Consider the following 23,259-nt stretch of genomic DNA (forward strand, 5'->3'; position numbering starts at 1 on the left):
AAAATACAATTTTGATATATTTATATCCAACTTTTTATTTTTTTAATATGTATTTAAAAGGAGACTAATTTAATAACCGATAGAATATGTGATTTAAAAATTTATTTGCTTTAGTATGATAATTTGATATAATTGTATCATTCAATAATTATTAAAATATATTTATTCAAATTTTTTCTTTTATTTTGATATATTTGTGTATATATGTCTTCTTATAATATTTTTTTATCATAATACATATAAAAATGTTTAAGAATGAGTTATTGGAAGAAATAAATATCTAGAACATATTTATTGGAATAAATTATTGAAGGAAAGTTTTATATGTGTAAAATATAGCAATTATTAATTTATTTTATTCTTATAATAAAAACATTTATATGAAAAGTTTTGGAGAGAACTAGAAGAGTTTTGAAGGAAAGAGAGTTATTATAGAATTTTCTCCTTTATATTATTAATTAATAGATAAATTGATAAAAAAATTTACTTTCACCATTACATCCTTTAATTAATTAAAAAAATTAAAATTAAGCGATTTTTAATGTCCCTTTAAAGTTTTGAAAAATTGATTTTTATTTCTCAAAATTTTTATTATTTTAGTACTTTTAATTTAAAATGTTTTTTTTTTTATCTTCTAAGTAGTTTATAATTTAGATGGTGCTTAAAAATTGTACTTTTTAGGTCAACCACTTTTAAGTTGGTCTCCTCATGAAGAATGTCTTTTAGGCTGATATCCTTGAGAGTTGAGACTGGCCACCTTCAAGTTAACCACCTTCATGTTAATTACTTATAGTTTGACATAAGCAAGAAATTTACCTCTTGAAATAACTTCCTTAGAACAATCACTTTTATATCAACCACCTTTAATTTTACTTCTTAAGTCGATTATCTTCAAGTTAACCACATTTAGCCGACAAATTGCCTTGACACTATAAACCTTGTAATAGATAATTGAAACAACGATTATTTAAGATTAAGACGTATTATCCAATTTTAACAAACGACAAATTAACTAATCACATTTTGTGTTATGCAAAAAAGTGAAACATGATACTATAAACTACCTTCTAAAAGAGAGGCAATGAGAAATTTAAAAGGCAAAGACTCTAAAATTCGAGAGAAGTATTTTTTCAAAAAATTAAAGATACTTGTTTGTTTTTGAATGTTTTGATTGTAGATCATTTCTATTTCTAAAAAAAAAAGTAAATATTAAGGTGTTATCTAAATTAAAAACTAAAATATGATGATTTTTTTTAAGAATAAAATCAAACATATTTTAAAGAGATAAAAATATTTTATCCTGATTTATATTTAGTGAAAAAAAAATACCACCCAACAGTTTTTAAATCCATGATTTTTGTGCGAGACCCTAGAATCCGTCAGCCAACTGTTTGCCTTCTATAAGTCGTTTTATTGGTCAACGAAAGCTGACGGTGCAAACACACCAAACACATTGAACAAAAAAAAAAAAAAAAGAACTCCAAAAGGCACGTATATACGGTGGAAAATAGGCATTTCATGTTTCTAAAAATATTATTTAATAAAAAAAATTAGAATATGTAAATTAAATGAGATAATTTATATATTGAAAAAGGGTAAATGATCTTGAATAAAGATGGAGACTACATGTTGTTACAAAATAAGTCGATAATTAATTTTTATATATATTTTTATTCTATTTTACTTTTGAGAAAATACAATAAAAGGATATAAATGTCTAAATAAATGTAAAAATCAAAAAGAGACATCCCTTTATATATATTAGTGGAGTTGAATTATTCTATGTCTATATGTATTTTGTCTAAAAACACTATTAAATAAAAAAATAAAAATAATAAAAGTTGTAACATGTAGATAAATGAGATAATATATAATTAAAATAAAATAAAATAATTTTAAATATGATTACAAAAATAAGATGGTAGTTATTATTAATAAAGTAAACTGTAATTATTTTTTTATACATACTTTTTTCTTTAATTATATCCTTAAAAGATGTGATGATAGAAAAAAAATCAATGTGTAATAAAATGATATAAGTGTCTAAAAAATATAAAAATTAAAGAAGATATTTTGTTATATACAATATAGATGAACTTAAATTATTTATAACTAAGTAACTTTTACACGGGTCTTATTAAATAACTAGAACTTAAAATTATTTAATAAAACTCATGTAAAATTTTGGAATTATTATTTTTAATCTATATTATTATATAATTATTTTAACTATTCATTTGTTTATTAAGATGTTAAGTGATAATATCATATGTTACTCATAATTATTGATGTATGACGTTTATAATTTTTTTTATTTATAATTTTATAAAATATTTATTATTTATTATTTTAAAATTATTGTTAAAGAAAAAAACAGTGATTTTAAATTTTAAAAGGATAAAAATTGAAATAAAAATATTTTACGCATGAACCAAAATCACAATTTACTTATTTTACAAGGACAAATATTTTACAAGAATAAAAAATAATGTTTACAAATTTTAGAAAAATAAAAAACAATTTTTTTACAGGAATCAAAATCAAGTTTGCTCATTTTATAAAGACTAAAAATATATTTAAACAAAAGTTAATCATTCATACACTGCCAGTATAAACTTTTTTACACCGACAACCAATCATATCTTTTAAATTTTTTTGTAACATAATATTGGTTGGAATATCCTCCAACTTTGTTGAAAACAAATTCCCTTGAGACTTTGATTGCATTAAAGTTATCCCTTTTAGTATTATATTTTTTTTATCAAATATAATAAATAATATTTTAACATATAAAAAATTTACACAATTATTTTAATTTATAATTTATATGTATAATATATAAAAAGGAGATTACTTGATTTGATGTACATATTTTTTAGATAATTTTATCTTTAATTTTTAAATTATAAAAAATAATATTAAAATTTAACTATTCCTATAATATAAAATTTAAATTCAATACCTTAATATTTAAAGATCAAACACAATATTTATTAATCTAACAAAAATTGATAATTTTTAAATATTCTTATTAAATATATAAGCAGGAAATGTTTTGATCTCACCGTTAATAAATAAAGTTCATAACAAGTTTTGACATACAGATTTTCTTTTCCTTTTTTCCTTTATTATTACATGAAAATAGGTATACTTTTTTAATATAAGGATCAAAATAGTCATTATTCATATCAAATATTAATAATTATAGATAACTGCTAAAGTCATTGAGGCATAAAGTATTTCGCTCCCCTAATACATATAAAAGTATCAAATATTAAAAAATTTAATGACGGTTAGCTTGTTTTTTTAATTGTATTAGATTACAAAATATGAGTGTTGGTATGGATACATGTCTGATTTGATTCTACTCTTATTCTTTTGCTCGTCCGTTACATACTTTGAGATTTTGATGTGACTATTTCTACAATTAGATTTGACATGTCATGCACAACAAGATGCGGTTGTTGAAATATTAAGAACTGAATCAGTATTAAAAAAACAAAATCGGTTATATTGCAGTTTTATTTTTTTTAATTCACAATCTTGATTCTAAAATAAGATATTTATTTTCTTTATTTTTAAAAATACATAATTTTGATTATGAAAATTTTGATTATAGCATTAATTTGATATTAATTTATTATTAAATATTCATATTTAAATGATACGATATTTAGTGACATAATATGTAAAATTAAAATTTTAAAAATATTTATCTATTTTAATGAATAATTAATATTTATTTTATTAATAAATTTTATTTACATATTTGTTTAATTATTAAATATTATATTATTAAATATCACATCATAAAAATTAAAATTTTATAATTTATAGATGTCAATTTTGATGAAAGACCAAAATTTTATATTTCATAAATTAAAAAATTAAATATTTTTATTTTAAAATAAAAAAATCAAAATTTTAAATTATAAAAATAAAAGAACTAAAAATACAATTTATCACTTAATAAATTATAGCACAAACATTTATCAAGAGATGCTTTCAGCGATTTTGAAGTTTTCTAACTCTAACCTAAGTTTCATATATTTTTACCATTAAGAAGAGTGTAAATAAAATATTCTTTAAGATACTATTTTAAATTCTTGAATTGATAACAATATTGGTAAGAAATTTTGAATGGCTATACAATTCTTTGTTTGATATCCATGTTATTCCTGAATTCTTTGTTAATGCTTAAATTTAGCAAAAATTAATTAAAGAATCACAATCCACGAGAGAAAAAAAACTCAAACAATAAAATAGGAATACTCTTGTCTATTTATTTTTTAGGCATTTTTCTGCCTCTTACGGTAACTGTAATTTAGGTTTAAAGTTTATATAGAGGAATAATAAATATATTTTATAAATTTTATTAAAATAGTTTATTATCACATTAAATATATTATTTTTAATTATTATAATTAAATAATTTATGAAGGAGTAAATTAAGAAAAAATAATTAATATTATATTAAAAAATAAGTATATCATCCATTTTAAGATATTTTTTAAATGTTAAAATTGTAATCACGGTAAAATAAAATAGTTAAAATATAATTATATATATAACTGAAAGTTTCAAAAAAGAAAAACAAGAAATCAACATTTAACCAAGAGATGAGGTTCCTTTCTTGGCAAGTCATAGCCGTATATGTCATTTCTGAACCACTGACTGAACAATTCATTTCAGAAAACATTTTAAATTATGTGTGATTTTACACAAATATATAATAAAATTTAACCATCTAACCACATCTTATTATAGCAATAAAGTAAAGTTTTGTTGGATGTGTGCATTAAATATAAATCAAAATCTTAAAAAAGAACTGGAAACATTATTAAAAGAACTAAATTGAATATCTAGTCTCGAAAGAAACTTTACAATCTCAGTTTAGGAGTCCGATAGAATTGAACTATTAAATCAAATCAAGAATCCCAGCCATAATGTAAAATGTTTGAATCAAGAAATCAACATTTAACGATTTATTGAACTCACTTTTATTGACTTGGACACATTTATCATGAATCATGCAAAGAGCATCAAGGCCATCATAAGGAAGTCCACAGTAATTGTCATATCCCAATGATGGAGGCACTGTCATTCCAAAATTACATAATTAGCACACTTTTCTTTGTCCCAAAGACATCATAACAAATTAAAAATAAGCTAAGTTAGAAGAAAGAAAGAAATTAGACTACTAGTAGCTGAAAAGAAGCTTGACTCACATTTTCTGCTGCACTCTATGCTCTGCACATAAAGGGAGAAGGATTAGACTTTTTTTTTGTATGTTAAAATATGAAGTGTTTGGAATTAAAAAGATGAAGCAAGAAGCGAACCATGGAGACATTGATTCCGGGGGTTTCGATTTCAACACTTATGTTGAGGGCAGAAACTGGAATGTTCAAGAAGTTGATGACGAAGGTGCAAGAAATGAAGAGGAGAGCACACTTGGATAACTGAGACGGAATCATTTTTGTGGAAAGGAAAGTGAGACTAGTGGAGGTTTTTGAAGGCTGGTTTTGTATAAAGGCTCTAATTTATATGAAAAGCTACAGAGTGTGAGGGATAAAACTCAGAAATCTGAGGAGTTGGCAGAATCCGGAAATAAAGAACGAAAGATGGGAGGGTTAGTTTTTTAGTCGCTCGTGACTGTAATTTTATCACTATTTCAACTGTTCTTGCTATAATTAGCCGCATTACATTTCATTTTTTTTTCTCAGCTCAGGCATCACTATTGGCATTTCTTAACTCTAGTATAAGAATTTTTGGCTGAAATATTATTTTTTTTATAAAAATACCCAAATAACACCTGTACTAATTTATTTATCCAAGTAGTTAAAACAGAACTCTAAAACGGTCTGTTCTGATTTAAGAACGGCCTGTTCCTAATGCAGAATAGGCCGTTCCAAATGCAAAATTTACACATTCCTTAAACCTAAAAACGCAAAAAAAAAAAAGAAAAAATATATAAAACGCTGCTCAGAATTCGGTTCCTACCGAATTCTGAACATGAACAGTAAACAAGTATACTTGGGTAAATAAGTTGATACAGGTGTTATTTGAGTATTTTTTTTTTAAAAAAATATTATTTTAGTAAAAAATTCCTAGTATAAAAAGACTATTCATTTGAATTATAGAAATTCATTTAAATAAGTTATTTTATTATTATTCAAAAGCACATTTTTTAAATAAATATTGATATAGGAAGTCCTTGCATGGTTTTCTATTATTAATTATTTATTATAATTTTTATCTAACACATAACGTAATTCATTATGTTAATTCATAATTTTAGATATATAATTTGAATACTTTATCATTTGACATATTAAATAATACTAAAAGTATTTAGTGATTACTAATTTTACTATAATAGAGCCTAATAAACAATAAACTAGTGTATCACCAAGTTAGTAGATCAATCATTAATCTCAAATTTTAATTTTAAATATGCAATTACGTTATATTCAAAGAGAAAATTTTGTTCCCATAATAATCCTATCATACGAGTAGAGTACCTCTAGTTGAATATAAACAACAGTGAACTAGTGTGTGAATGAGTTTCATTACCAATCCTCTTTTAGAACTTAAAAACATTGATTGAAACCACTGCCTCATACATTTCCTTTCGATATATATATTTCATTCTAAAAGAATTTTCCTTTGTAAGTATTGGTATTTGGGGGCTTTTGGGGAATTTCTAAAGTGGAAGATGCTCTGACACTTAAAATAAATAAGGTTAAAATCCTTATTTAGTCGCTGATAATATTTTTTTATTTCAATTAAGTCTCACTTTAATTTTTTGTCTCAATTTGGTTTCCAATAATTTAAATTATTGCAATTTGAGACTTCCGTCTAAATGATTTAAACGGAATTAACTGTTGGTCATGTGGATGCCACGTAGATGCATAGGTAGACGCCAAATTGCATGAATACACATGGAACCAGAACAGCCCGTTCTGAAACCAGAACGGACCGTTCTGCTTGCACATGGTATGTGTTAATTTTATAATCGGAACGGGCCGTTCCAAATGCAAATTTCACACATCATGATCAGAATGGGCTGTTCTGAAACCAGAACGGGTCGTTCTGATTTTTAGAACGGGCCGTTCTGGATTCAGAATGCCCCGTTCCAGAAAGTCAACTTCATCCATGCGTTGACCAAAATGCCGCAATGTGATTCAAAAATTGAAAAATAAAAATTCATAACATATCATAAATTCAAAGACAGAAACATGATTCAAAAACTGAAAACAAAAATTCAGAACATAACATATACTAAAAAAGTTCAAAGAAATTACTGAGAAAGGAAATCATCTGGATAATGCTCAAGGGAAAACACCGTTTTGTTTCATCCTTAACTGTATAGTGTCAATTTGGTAGTAAGTGGTTCACTCCAGTTTGACTAACAATGAAATAAAATATGTTGCCATTGTCTTTAATGATACACTGCATTGTCCTTAATGATACACTGTATAGCACAACTGTTTAGCAATTGAAGTTATCAATTTTCATTGACAATATTACCAAATTCAGTGTTTGAAATACTTTGTACTTTGGATTTTTTTTCTTTCACGATTCACAACCGTAAACTATAATGTTTGGTATTCTGGAACCAGAACGGCCCATTCTGAAACCAGAATGGTCCGTTCTGGTTGCACTCTTAGTATGTTAATTTTTCACCTAAAACGGGTTGTTCCGGATGCAAAATTAATACACCAAGAGTGCATTCAGAAAGGCCCGTTCTGGTTTCAAAACAGGCCGTTCTGATTCTAGGTTTTTTCAGAAAATTTGGCATCCACGTAAGCATCTACGTGACATCCACGTGGCCAATAGTTAACTCCGTTTAAATCATTTGAACGGAAGTCCTAAATTGCAATAATTTAAATTATTGGGGACCAAATTGAGACCAAAAATTAAAATGAGACTAAATTAAAACAAAAAAATGTTATCAGGAATCAAATAAGGGTTTTAACCAATAAATAATTATAACCATTGAATAAAAATTATGGTTAAACTCATAGAATATGATTTAAATGCTCTGACACTAAAAAATTTCTACATCATCATCTAATCATGAATTATGTATGATAAGAACATTAACTTATACAATAATTACTTGTACATTTCACCTTCTGAAATACATCTCTTGTTTATGGGAATCAAATATGAAGTAACGTGAGTTTATTCCACCCATTAAATAAATGTAGAGAACAAGACATGATGAACTACAATGAGATTGACAGTTGAGAACGAATGAGATTTGTATTATAAGATTTTTTTTTTATTAACAGAAAAAAGTACAGATGATGATCGAATCTAAGATTGTCCGCAAGGATTGAACCTAAGATTGCAATCAGGGTGGCACCCTAAGATTACAAGTGTATAAGAATAATGAAATAGGAGTATTTTGAAGATTGAACCTAAGATTACAGGTAAGATTGCTATTACAAGAATGATGAAGTAGGGGTATTAACGGCAAAAATGCTGTTTATAATACACGTGCACAATCACCAGATTCACATATTAAAACTGCTGACTCATTGCTTATCTGGCTTGCTAACTCGGGCTGAACCTTGAGATATTCTTTCCTGACAAATGATGCAGCTTCAGATGCAAGATGAGCCTCCACAAATGCAAGGCAACACCCTCTAAACCCAGCACCACTGAAGCGCGCTCCAAATACACCGGGAGCCCTCACAAGGATCTCATACAATTGAATCAGTGGTTCAGAACCTAGGGAGACACATCATTTCACATGATCAACAATAGTTACTCTAACATCAAATCGTCTAAGGAAAACGTGTAAGCTTCATGTCTTATAAATGTTAGAAGATACGTATAATGAAAACCAAAACAAAACCATGCTCAATACAATAGAAACTTAAGGCTTTGGTTTAGTTAAATAGGGCAGTCCTGTGCTAAAAAAAACTACTGCAATGTGCAGGCTCCAGATAAATTTAAGTGAAACATTTTAACTAGTTTAAATTAATACAGTAAAAGGTTAAAATAGTTGACTTTATCAAATTCATCCGAAGCTCGAACATGGTGAGATCTTTCTAACACAATACTGTTCTATCATTGTAGTACAGTGATAGTATAGTTAATGTTCTGTTTTAAAAGAATATAAGAAAAATGTGAGAGTAACAAAATTGAGAATGTTAATATAGATGTGGAGTCATACAAGAAAAGACGGGATATGAAATAGTTATATATAAGGAAATATTGTGTGGCACCAGTTGGGGAAAAGATGGCAAAAAAATTGGTTAAAGTGATTTGGATACATGCAAAGAAGGTCACTAGAAGCTTCGATGGAGTAAAAGAAGACCAAGAAAAGCCTAAGAGGAAATTATCAAGAGGAATCTCATGGCAATCCAGGCAGTCGATTCTAGCCCCTAATATGTTAGAAACTCTCCATTAGTCCTTAATTTTGCAAAAATTCATCGATTCTAGTCCCTTTCTACTTTATTTCTATTATTATCATTTCGTAGTTGTACACAAAAAAGACTAAAGTAAATAACATTTTGAAAAGTCAGGGACTTGGTGTTATTAAAATCTTTATAACTAAGATGCCCATTCCATACAATTTCGAAGACTAATCTAAGGGTTAACTTGAATTTTGCATTTTCATGGAAGGGATAAATCCAAGAAGGACAAAAAAATAAATAAAAATAATAATATATATATATATATATATATATATATATATATATGTCAACTCAAACTCTGTTGTTTAAGAACTATATTATACACAACCATCAGGAAAGCTTAAAACCTGCATGACTAGCAGTGGTAGAAGACCTTTTACCAAGAATACTCCACTTATGAAGCAAGCAATTATTTTGTTCTACAAAGCTAATACACATCACCGGCCATATGATTGTTGTCCCCTAAGCCCACCCTCGAACTATGACGATTTAATGTATAACCTTTTTATCCTCCAACTACCACCAATATTGCACATAAATTGTGATTTAAATCAAAGCTGGTGAAAAATTATTCAACATGTTTTTATTAAGTTGTAGGATTCTTCTTAATATTTCACCTAAACTTCATCTTGGTCTTTTGTTTATCAATAAAATCCAGATATACTGCGAATGATGAGACACCAAAAACCTCACTCTAATGTTTGAGGTCAGGTATAATTTAATTTGGAGAACTAGAATAGAAAATAAAATATATTGCTCAGCAGAGTAGTGAACAACAATATTTGAGTAAAATGTGATAGTATTTTCCAGGCTCAAATTTTATTTTTTTGCATAATTTTTCAGGGCTATTTACTTAAAGAAAGATGAAAAAAACTGCACAAGAAAAATGTTTTTCCACCCTATTTTGATTTCATGTATTTAATGTCACTTTCAACTTTGAAGAACGAGAAGATGGAATTTCAAAACATTCCAATAATGAATTTGGGGTTTAGGTTATACCACATTCATAATTTTGAATGGAACTTCGACCAGAATCCGTTATAAGCATTCCGAAATCTTTTAACTTGCCCATTGCCCAAGCCTCAACTCCTGGGTTAAAAATTAAATAATTTACATTATAGCACAGAAGGTTAAACGAGCAGGGCATAAACCCCAAGTTGAGATTTATCAAAGCCATTCAACTGATTATACCTTTCATAACACGCATATTCTCTGAGAAGTAATGTTCTGCTCTTTTGGCTAGATTGGCTTCTAATTTGTGCTGCACCAACAAAATGGTAAGACTACTTGATTATGCTAAAATAATAGCTGGGATTCTAATTGTACATATGACACATACGAAAGAAGCATTAAACATCAGTAAAATAAGCTGGAACAAGTAAGCGGATTTGACTAGCATAGAAAGGAAATCTATAATATTTTTTTACGAATGTCATACGACATGCATAATTTTATCCACATTTTGAACTTTCAAAATACCAAGATTAAGATGCACTGAGAGCCATTAAACTTTTGCGTATGGAATGGGCCATTGCTATCTTGGAATTTCAAAGCCTGTTTTGAGCTCAAGTTAGACTCAAAATATTTAAACATAGAATACTTCCCAAATACAATTGTTATTATGTTGTCTGTACTCCGGAGGAATTCCAATTTAGTGATTAATGAATTTCACATATCCAACCAACACACATTTTTGACAAATCCAGTGACGACTGTGTAAAACAAAAATAAATTCTATCAAGCTGATTTTATTTCATTAAACCACATTTGATCTTTATTAGCCCATAAAATATATTACTCTGAATCTCAACTAACCTCAATTATTTGGAACTTCAGAAGACATTCTTTCTATGGAAGTAATAATATAAGCCCATTCAATTTTGTTTATATGCTTATGCATCTCCGTTTCCAACATCAACGATGGTTTTCCAGAACTTCAGTATCTTTCCAATTGACGAATTTTTCTATATTAGTGCATGAAAAGAAAACTGTTTAAGTACATTCATTACTTTTATTTAGTTATACAATTTTCAAAATCGCATTCCAAGAACAAAAAAACCTATTTATTTAGCTAAACATTTCATGTTTGTTAAACACTTTTGTCAGCACCCAAAGTATAAATCATGCATTATATCACAAATTAACCAGGAGAGGGAAAAATCTGTTTACTTATCGATTTAACAGTCAATTCTTTATACCTTGTGGGCCTCGTATACTTCTGGTTCAACTGCACAGAGGAAAAGACAAAAAATAACTTAGATCAGTTAGCTATTTGATAAAAGATGTAGCTAGATTCACGTGAGAAGGCAAGATACTGGCCATTAGATAGGATAGGCTCTGCTTTGTAATCTCCAGATGCTCTGCAGAATGAATAAAAAAAATTATATAAACTTCCTGACCGTTGATTATCTCACCAAATTCATATACATCAATCTAATTGTAAATTGGTTTCAAAGAGACCAAAACCTTGATCATAGGAAACTATATGGACCTATATTTTTGGTCTGGGGTGGGGGGGAAGGGGTGTGTAAAGGGCCGAAAGCCTAGGTGAGTAAAAAATATAAGGACAAAATTAAAACTCTAGTTGACTTGCATAAAAAAATTGTTCGAGCATTACTCATTTATTTAAATGAGTCAAATTTAAAGTTTAGGTTTAGCTTGTTTGAAAATATCAAGCCCAACTTGTTTATAATTATTTTCCTTTTCTTTATCACATATCTTCTTGAAATATTAATCACAATAATAGCTAACTAGAACTTCTAGCTAATTTCTTATATGTCAATACAGTTCTTATTGCAATTAAAATTCCCATCATTAATCTTTTAATAAACTAAGAAAAAGTGACTCAGCACATCTAAGGTTGTCAATCTCATGAGTTTACATAATCTCGTTGAGATCTTATAAATTCGAATTGTAAACTCGTAAGAGCTTACTTAATATAAAAAATATGTTATAATACTTATAAATAACATAATAAATCAATATTTTAACTCCATATTAAAGTAAAATAATAAATTAGAAAATTAAAGTAACAATGTTTAGTAGTAAATTATGCAAAATTTCACAAAATACAAGTTCTTAAAATAATAAATAAAAAATTAAGAAAAGACTTTTAATAACAAAAGGGGCCAGATTATTTAAGATTGTTCAAAAGCGAGTTTATTTTCAAATTATATAGGAGAGGCTGAACATTCTCATAAACTAGATAGTTATTACGAGTTATCACTCGAAATTGATTACCATGAGTTCGTAGGCTTCCAACCTAATGGGGTTTGGGTAAGGTAAAAAGTAGGCAGCATTGCCCCCACAAAGAGTCTGTTTCTAGGTTTTGAACCTGTGACCTCCAGGTCACAACGCAGCAAGCAACCTTTTCATTGTGCCGATGTCGATGCTCACCTTCATCTTATAATAAACTAAGAGTTAATCATCTATACATTGTCAGTGTAAAATTTTTTTACACTAGCAACCAATTATATCTAAACTTTACACTGACATGACACAATTAAAAGATATAATTAGTTGTTAGTGTAAAAAAATTTTACACTGACAGTGTATAGGTGATTAACTCATAAACTAAACTGATGCAAGTTTTGACAATATCAAAAATTGATTCGTGAGAGATTAAATTGAGACTAGCGAGGAGTAAAACGTATTTTATCCATTTTAGTAATTAACTGCATCCATCCTCTAGCTCAGTTTGTTGGCGCCCTTTTGTAAGTGTAAAGTTAACATAGGGCAACTCCTGAGACAATAAAATTCAGAAATGTCTTCCATATTTTGCAACCAACGTAAAATAAAAACATGTCCTCACTTAAAAATATATATATATATATATATATAATATAAATGAAAACAGTTATAAATCTTCGAGAGAAGAAAAAAGAAAAACTTACTCAAGAAGAATTTGTGCAGCCTCTCGACACTCTGCAACTCGCTTGTTATACCCGGGGTTACTTGTCAAAGCTTGCTTCAACCCCGAAAGTGCCAACAATATTCTGGTTGCTTTCGGTTGTTCACTCTCTTTGTATTCTAGAACCTTTGGTCGGTAAACAAGCTTATAATCTTTGGTCTGCATGTGCCAAACTAACACATGAAATAGAAGAATGACAATGATAACAGTGGCAACAATGTTACATATGAGTAAAATGCATTATTTTTACAGGAAAATTTACAGTATCTGACATTAGAAATTAGAAATTCAAAACAAGTGATCCAACCAAAGAAGCCACATATACAAGAAATAAGAAAAAAAAATGAGAAGAATCAAGCCTTTCTTTTTTATGATGACGGCAATAAGTTTAAAATTTAATATTTTGTACATAGTACTCAAACCCCTCTCCACTGGGCTACCCCGGTGGATTTTGAAGAAATCAAGCCTGCTGCAGGCTTTTATGCTATGAATATGATTGTTAAAATTAAAGGGGATGAGGTAGGGACACAAGAAGAGAGAAAAAGAGACTCTGAATAATATTTGCCATGCGTATAAAATACAAAGTATAGGGAAGACAATTAATTACAAATAATGGGGTTAATTGATAACTATGCCAAATATTTAATTGTATTAGTTACGCTAACATATCCCCCTACCTCAAATAGGTTGGAGAGAACAAACTTGAGTTTGGAAACCAATGTATGGAAATGCATTGAGTCAAAATTACCAACTTTCACCACTTAAATAAGTGGCTAGGGTTCAAATTCCGGCCCTTGTATATGTAGAAATCTCAAGTTAGGAAGAAATGTTCACTTATTTGGTGTCTGTTAAACTCCTTAGTAATGAACCAAATAATGCACGGGATCAAATTTGGCTGAAGGCAGATAGGGGAAATGACATTTGGGATCAGGGTGACGGAGGACAACTATATATGAGGTTGGACATGAGGACAAACTACATTTGGGATAGGAGATAGAGCAAGACTGCATCTAGGATCAAGCCAACCTATGGAAAGACAGACTGGAATGAAGTTAATATGTGAAAAGACTGGTTAAAATGAATCCAGTGTGTGAAATGATAGGTTGAACAAAACCAACATGTTGAGAAACAAACTAAAAACAGAGCCAATTTGCATAAAGAGAAGCTAGAACAGAACCAGAAAAACAAATTGAGAACAAAATCTATCTGCAAAAAAGAAATTGAGCCAATCTGCAAAATAGGACTGACCCTACATATCGTTAGGCCTAAAGCAAATCTTAAAGTCAGGTTTTTTTAAAATTAATAATAATATCTTGATAAAAAAAATAAAAATGGTTTAGAGTTGGGCCATGAAAAAAATAATTATATTTGTATATCTTTTAAAGATTGACCTTTTAAAGTGAGCTTTTAAGAATACAAGAAGTGATTTTAAGTTATGAACCTTGAAAAAATTATACAAATATTAATGCAAAATATTTTTTTTTTGAAAGAGACCTAAAGTAAGGATTCATCTGCCTCATGCATGGGTTGCCCTGCTGCAAAAGAAAGCTAAAAACATACAAGGATGTGCAACAAAACAAAAGCTTGAGACCAAAAACTCAATATCGGAAAAGTCGCCAAGGAAAGATCAGAACAAAAACGCATCAGTATGGGTTTGATGATAATCAAGTTCCATGAAATCAACACAGTGGAAGCGTGACACTATTCTCAAGGTGATTCCATATTTTCTAATAATATGTCGAAATTACTAATGGTATAATTACTCAAGAAAGATGTGGAAATTATATTATATTATTTTATTAATTAATTATTGGTATAATTGATTATAATTTGAATGAATTTTTGTTGCTAAAAATTGATTGAGATATTTAGTTTTATTTAGATATCACAAAAAAACAGCTTTTATGTAATAAACTAATTTCAGGAGATAAAAACTATTGGAAAATAATTATAAGGCTTAAATATATTTTTAGTCCTTTAAATTTAGGATAAATTTATTTTTGGTCTCTTAAATTTAAAATTGTTATTTTTAGTCCCTGTAATTTAAAAAAAAATCTTATTTTAATCTTTATATTCAAATTTTGTTAAAAAAATTTCTCAAACATTATTGTATAAAATCTACCTATTGGTGTTTTTGTTAGTGAAAACATCACATTAAAACCAATTGATATTGCATAATCATCTTAATTTGTCACTTTTAGATATGTTATTGGTGATCTGAAGGACTAAAACAAGATTTTTAAAAATTATAAGGACTAAAAACCACAGTTTTAAATTTGAGGGACCAAAAACAAATTTATCATAAATTTGAGGGACTAAAAATATATTTAAGCCTCATTATAATCTTCAAATTTTTAGATTCATGAAAACAACTTATTTTTCAAAAATAAAATTGTTTACAAATTTAAATTATTGTCCCAAACAATCAACTTATTTCACAAACAACTTTCACAAAAAATAAATAAAAAGTTGAAAATTGGAGGAAAAAAAATCATTCAGAAACACACTCTTAGAGTAAAGGAGGGAAGGAAAAAGATAGAATAGAATTGCATTCTGTAGACAATTAATTATAAATAACAATGTTTCTTATGCTAAATATTTTATTGCATTAATTACGGTAAAATTGGTAAAATATAAATATAAGATAGATTCAAAGGAATTCCATGTGTGACTAATACTATGGTCTATAAATAGGATTTTGGTAAATGATATCTTCGGCAATTTATTTCTAGGGGGAAGGGTGAGGAGGTGAGCCACTCTACTCTAGTTTCCTTGTATATTTTACAAAGACCTACCCTGTTCAATTGCTTTTCACACATATACTCCCTCGTTACCGCCCTCCATGAAGGTGAAAAGATGCATAAACATACACACGGGCATAAAATGTTTAAGTGGTAAAAGGGCACATGGTCAACATGCCAGATACTAAATCTGATCCTGTAACCAATGTATATGCATCAAATAATAAAAATACATTAAGAATTTGTGGCAACAACACATTAATCCAGGTATTACCTTGCAATTCATGCACATCAAACAATCATGGCTTGAAAGTAATATAGCTGATTGGTCCATTATGCCATTTTTCAGACCCAAATATTCATTCTCAATCAACCTATAATGAGAAAAGTAACATTTTAAGAGGGATGGCCTAACACTTAAGAAATGAATGGAAGTATATCTGTAATCACAATGACTAAAAGGTTGTTTAATTCCTTTTAAACTTTGGTGGCAACTGAAGTTTCCAACTTTGATGATAACAATTTAAAAGCATTTTAATTTACAACATAGTGCGAATAAATAGCTTGCAAAGAGGAGTAACAAGAGTGTGAGAAGCAGAGACTTGAAGAAAAATATTGCCCTTTTTAACAAACAAAAGCTAATTTATACTCCCTTTGAACCTATATAAAAGCAAAACATACTTAAATTTTTTGGACAAAAATATAAGCAAATTTCATTGAAATCTTTATTTAATGTTCTTAATCCAAAAATTACCCTACGATAACAAATGAGAGCACTATTTACCACGAATATGATTAAGGATATTTAAGAAATGTGATATATATTTTATGTGAAATAGTGAAAATTAATCTTTGTGAAATTGGTTCTATTTGCTTTTATATATAAGTCTAGAGGGAATATCAAGGTAGTTAAAGTCGAGGTGTTAGGGGTTTTAATGCCTCGATCTGAAAAGGGCCAAAGCCTTGCTAAAAGAAATATGTTGACGATAACATTCAAGGAAGAAAATAACGACTATCAAAATATTTGACTATTTCACATTGATTTTCCATATAAATTAATTTCTGAGACATGATGTTCAAAGTAAAATTAAAAAGGTTCTGTTAATGAGTGCACTAAGTACATTGGTTGAGGAGCATTTAGTATACCTTATCAAACGCTTTCAATTTCTTAAAAAGAAAAATGTGGTGCATTTGACCGCACTGCTTCATACCCATGGTTCAAGAAGAATGTATTTACTTTCTCCAAGGACTGGAATAGGCTTACCTGTCATATTCAATATTTTCTGTGGGAGATATTACTAAATCATTTGCATATTCCAAAGCCAAGAGGTAAGCAACTCCAACCTGCCAAACAATGAAAGTTGAAATCCCTCGAGAAAATCAGAAGACATGAGCTGTTGCAAACAGGGATCTACCATGTTGTTTTTCAAAAGAAACAAAAATGAGCAGCTTATTAAAAACAACAAAATAATTGCGCATAGGGTTGTAATAATACATATTAACATTATTTGGAGAGTGGAATAACTATGGATGCACAAAGGAAAGCATATAACATTGACAACCTAAATTGTTCTCTCCTGTACCAGTTCATCTTCTGCTTCAAGCTACCAATATACCCAACCCATGCTCAAAAGTAAATTTTGCTCAAAAAGCTAAACTAGCTAAATCTTCTTTTGATGAATTTCATTTCAATTTTCATTACAAGGCCCTTTGATTCATACTCCTCATAATTTTAGAAACCAAATTAAATAAAGAGAAAGCAGACGGGGATAAATCACTATCTTACTGCAGCAGAAGAGCTTAAGCCCGAGCTGTCCAGACCTTCAGCACCACGTATGTATCCTACAATACCCTGTAAACAATACAATTAGGATGGGTGGGAACGTATATTGAAATGATCGGAATAAATTGCATGCAGTGATCTTCATTGCACCAAAACCATAAACACAACATAACTAGTTTCTTATTTACTGGCCATGAGGCTGGAGAACAGATATTTAGAGTGGCACTTGCACCCATATAATATTTACATGAGAACCTGTCCTAAACAGAATCAAACCGACAGAATTAAGTTCCATTTTATTTTCTAGTAAATCAAATGTCATCATCAATAACCTCACTTGAAGAACAATAAAAAAATTGAAGGTTTTATTGACATTTACCCTTAGGACTAATTTTAAACAACTAAATGTGGAAGGATTTTATTGGGAAATAAAGTATTTGTTTCATCAAAAATACAAATGTTGTGAGACATTAACCCTTAGGACTAATTTTAAACAACAAAATGTAGCCAGATTTTATTGGGAGAGAAAGTATTTATTACATCAAAAAAAATACAAAAGTTGTGAGGCATTTGAATGGCTCTCTTAATTGTTTCAAGGCTCGGTTAGTTGCTTTAGGCAACAAACGAGAAGATGATGTGGATTATGATGAGACATTTTCACTTATGGCTAAAATCACTACTATTAGAATTGTCATTTCTATCATAGCTTCTAGATACCGGTCACTCCATCAAATGAATGTGAAGAATGTCTTTCTAGTAAATCAAATGTCATCATCAATAACCTCACTTGAAGAACAATAAAAAAATTAAAATCACTACTATTAGATGATGTGGATTATGATGAGACATTTTCACTTATGGCTAAAATCACTACTATTAGAATTGTCATTTCTATCATAGCTTCTAGATACCGGTCACTCCATCAAATGAATGTGAAGAATGTCTTTCTTCATGATGACTTGACATGAGAGAATTATATAACCCTCCCCCCCATCCAAGTTTGTTCTCCTCTTCTGCATGTGTGTAGAAGAGGAGAATAAACTTGGATTGTGGCAAATCCCTAAGCACAATTTGAGAAAATTCGGACTCCTATTCTTGGATTCTCGATTACTCAATTAATATGACTCCTGTTTTCATTCACCACACGACAACAAACATTAATCTTATTTATGTGGATTATATGGTCATAATGGGATCCAAAACAACATAAATAGTAGTTGTAAGCTTCCTTTCATATGAAGGACCTTGATTATTTTCATTACTTCTTGGGTCTTTAGGTCCATTGTAACTCCACAGATATTGTTCTCAATCAACACAAATATATTGTATTAATTAGGAATAGAATCATCTTATTTATTATTTAGCTAATTTAGGTTGTACAAAATAGGGATTACAATTTACTTATCATTAAAAGTTGTAAATGATTTGTACTATTTATAGAAGAGAAGATAATCAAAGAGAGCATCATACCAAAATATCTTGGCTCATGATTTTTAGCCTTGTGAAAAGAAGTAGAGGATGACCAAGAAGAAGATTAGAGAAAATTATTAAAATAGATCTCATGGTGAATAACATCCAAAATAATTTTAGTGTTGTGTGGATCCATGTAACCTACCTCACCTAATGAGATAAGGTTATTGTAGTTGCATAATTCAGTTGGCCCATATACTCAGTGCACCAACTTCTGAGTATTGTGATATGTTCACATGCCATCATTTAAAATAGAAGAGGCAACCTCACACCAAAAATGCAAATTGTATCCTCCATAATTAAACCATAAGTTTCTAAGGCTCTGCTAGCAAATATAAGCATTATATTTGTTCCCTTGAAAATGCAAATATCTCTACAAGTCAAAGTCAATATTCAGGAATATGACAACCATAGTAATCAACTTCAAAACATATAACTAGTGAGGATGATATCATACTGGCATATCCAAAGTTTCACAACTGAACTGATTGTAAATACAAACATAGAAATTTAAAATTATAAGCACAGTAAAATAAAATAATTATGAAAAAATCAGTTCTGTTTGATTTGCTAATTGATTTTAGTATTTCACAAAAAGAAAAAGAAAGAAAGAAAGAAAGAAAAAAAAAAACTCAGGGAAGTTGAAAATAACATCTTACTACTCGGGTTCATACTAAAGATAATTTAGGCATAGTTAAGCCTTTTAGAGAAAAACTTTTAGGCCCCAAGTAAACTACACAGCAGAGCCTAAATATTTAATTTAAAAGTTGTCTTATCCCATCATTCTCAGTATAAAAGTGAAAGTGCAGGTTAAACTATACTATCATGCAGAGCTGCTATATCCATTTGATATATATAGCACAAACTCGGCATAGAACAGAAAGGAGAACCTTGATGACATTGTATCTGACCTTAGAAAGATTGTTTCCTCTACTCTGTAGTGCATATACAGCTCCTCTTGCATAGCACCCCCAGTTACATTGTTCCTGTATCTCAGAAGAAACTTTATCCAAACTCTTGTCTTTTATCTTACTGATTTGTTTTGGCTGTTGAATCTCGTCAACTCTATCAAATATCAATCACTTTATAACTCAACATTGGGTAAATTATATAATGTTCTCAATGAAAAAAATATTATGTAATAAAAACAATAGTAATCCAAGATCAGAATGACAGTAGAAATGCATGTAATAGCTCAATAAGCACCGGCCCTAAATCTTGAAAATTTGGGTGTGATGATGACGTTGGAGGTTTGATCCTCCAACAGGCTAGCTATCCCCACCCCCTACTTGGCTGCTCGCACCTACTATGTAATTGAAATAAAAAAATAAAGAATATAAGTCAAAATCATATACCAATCACTGCTTAGAGAGTCCATCAATGAGCCATATACGTAATGATAGTGAATCTTTACATCATTTGTCAATTAGTAAGAGTTAGCAATTATATTTCATCTTCATTAAACATTATGTAGCATGTCTTGTAATCCTAATGATTTTCTCAGAGGTAGCACACCTCTAAATTAATGCATCTGGCAAACATTCACCCAGGAAGATTTCATAAGAAATGGAGAAGAACTTACTGAAAAAATAAATAAATAAGAAACAGCAAGCCTTATAATCACTGACCACAGACCTGAACTTAACTTCTCCCTGAAACTGTCCAGAATGAATTACAACCTAAAAGAAAAGTTCCAGGGTCATTCATCAAACAAATGAAAGCATCATGAATAACAACCCTGTGAGTGTGGGGAACAGCGTATCAAGTGAAAGCATGAACGAAGTTAATTTTGACTTTACAACCATACAGCTGCTTAGCTGCTTAGCTGCTGCTAATTGAACAAAGGAAATTTCCAGATGTTTTCTAGTATATTTTTAAGATTACAGATCGAGAACAGGATCAAATTTTACCTGATTACTGCCTGAAAGAGCAAACCCCAAAAGTATTCCCCGATCGAGAGTCATAGCTGAAACGGTTCCACCCTTCAAATACCAAAGCAAATTACAAGAGAACTCATTCAAACTTCAAATGAAATTTTTTAGAATATTGGCCAGCAATTGAGCGGGTGAAATTTATCTGCCCAGCACCACTGTTCTAGTTCTAGTACATATTGCTCAAGATCAATCATTGAGTTTCATTTGCATTAACATAACAGAAAGATCTATAAAAATACCTGATGATCTATGTGTGCCCCCAAAGGACAAATTCGATAGGGAGATACCACAACTCGAACTTCCTCTTTATTCACATTTGCCATTTTGGAAACCCTCTCTTTCATTTCATCTAGCTGCTGATTACATACATGTAGATTAATCAGAGAGTATCAAATGGTATTGGAAGATGAATAGTTGATCAAAGGCAATTATTCCTCCACTCACTTTTCAGGTTCTCTTAATATTTTTTTCAGTTATTTTCCACTTCTATTTTAACATTCCATTCCTCAATTTCAAAAGGCTTAAAAATTTCAACAATGAAAAGTATCAGCAAAGTCACATCATGAATTAAATAAGTGGCTAGAACAATACAGTCACGCTTAACATTATCCGAGGTTGAGCCACAATAAAGACGTTTCACCAGAAATTCCTTGCTCACGATCAATCAATTCAATTACTAGAATACTATCCAAAACCTTTCGTAGTTTATCTTTCAGGCCATCACAAAGTAACACCGACGCAAACAATCTTGCCTTCTAGAGCAAGCTAAATGCGAAAATGATGTGCAGCTACCGATCCCTATCCAACTAAAGTATTATTGGGGGAAAAATGACAGACAAGCACGTTATATTATTATCAACAATTTTTCGAGAATCAATAATAATTTTCAAACATTGAATGATCTCCATCACGAATATTTTACCGAATTTTCAACAAAAAAAATAATAATTATCAGAATTGTTTGATTTGAAAGCTTGACGACAAACTTAATGTGAAAAAAAAAAAAAAAAAAAAGATGCGTACGACGCAAATATCAGTTTCCAGCAATAAGCGCCAATTGCAAACAAATAGATGCAGGTACGAAACACAGAGTTCAGTGAACAAACAGTTTCAGATCGTAGAAATAGAATACAGAACCGCGAATAAAATCGAAACAACAATGTCACCGACAAACTCGTGTGGAAAAAAAAATATGCGTACGACGCAAATATCAGCTTCCAGCAATAAACGCCAATAGCAAACTAATAGATGCAGGTACGAAACACAGAGTTCATTGAACAAACAGTTTCAGATCGTGGAAATATAATACAGAACCGCGAATAAAATCGAAACAACAATGTGACGCACAAACTTATGTGGAAAAAAAAAAATGTGTATGAGGCAAATATCAACTTCCAGCAATAAACGCCAATTGCAAACTAATCGATGCAGGTAGGAAACACATAGTTCATTTAACAAGCAGATTCAGATCGTAGAAATAGAATACAAAAACGGCGAATGAAATCAAAACGGCAATGTCAAAAAACGAAGACGAATTTAACGAGAGTATATACATAAACACAAATCACGTACCTCTGCATCAGAAGGCCAGCACTGACTTGCCATCTCCGCAACTGTGAGGGAAAATTCAGAAAGGCAGAGAGGATATACAGAACCAACCGAGGCACATGCAGCGTTGTTTGGGATAGAAATGATTAATGAAGCGGTGCACTATGGCTCACTATAATATATAAGATGAAAATGATCAACGGTTTGAATCCAACGGCTTTGGATCATTTATTTATCTATACCCTGTTAATAAAGAGATTACGCATTTATGCGTACATTTCTTTTTTGGACAATTTTATTTATCTACTCAAGTTTTTTTTTTCTTCCATTTTTTTTAAATTACCTTTACAATTACAGTATAGCAGCAAAATAAAAACACTTCCTCTCTTTAATAAATAAAAGGTAAAAATACCGTTAAAATGTGTATAAAAAATATTGTATT

At 29.5% G+C, this 23,259-nt stretch overlaps 1 protein-coding gene and 1 long non-coding RNA gene across 3 annotated transcripts; both read right to left on the reverse strand.

The window, feature by feature from the left end:
- Positions 1 to 4,526: 4,526 nt before the first annotated feature.
- Positions 4,527 to 5,700, reverse strand: LOC145955338 (uncharacterized). The gene is made up of 3 exons (XR_014431954.1): positions 5,340 to 5,700; positions 5,229 to 5,250; positions 4,527 to 5,097 (listed from the first exon to the last, which is right to left on the reverse strand). It is a non-coding gene; the product is annotated as an uncharacterized LOC145955338 (long non-coding RNA).
- A 2,549-nt stretch (positions 5,701 to 8,249) lies between these two features.
- Positions 8,250 to 23,002, reverse strand: GALAK (galacturonic acid kinase). Of its 2 annotated transcripts, none has more exons than XM_020359981.3 (14): positions 22,842 to 23,002; positions 21,509 to 21,622; positions 21,246 to 21,317; positions 20,971 to 21,014; positions 20,247 to 20,400; positions 17,869 to 17,934; positions 17,347 to 17,426; positions 16,357 to 16,456; positions 13,325 to 13,500; positions 11,751 to 11,791; positions 11,630 to 11,658; positions 10,623 to 10,692; positions 10,431 to 10,520; positions 8,250 to 8,739 (listed from the first exon to the last, which is right to left on the reverse strand). In XM_020359981.3, exons 1-14 carry the CDS (start codon positions 22,872 to 22,874, stop codon positions 8,495 to 8,497), a joined length of 1,314 nt encoding a protein of 437 aa, XP_020215570.1. In that variant the 5' UTR covers positions 22,875 to 23,002; the 3' UTR covers positions 8,250 to 8,494. The 2 variants fall into 2 exon arrangements, with proteins under 2 accessions (XP_020215570.1, XP_020215569.1); XM_020359980.3 differs by having other exon boundaries at positions 21,509 to 21,625; positions 22,842 to 22,994.
- Between the last annotated feature and the right edge of the window lie 257 nt (positions 23,003 to 23,259).

Source organism: Cajanus cajan, chromosome 2, assembly GCF_000230855.2.
Source record: "Cajanus cajan strain Asha chromosome 2, NIPB_CcT2T_4, whole genome shotgun sequence".
In the NCBI taxonomy this organism is placed as follows: Eukaryota; Viridiplantae; Streptophyta; class Magnoliopsida; order Fabales; family Fabaceae; genus Cajanus; species Cajanus cajan.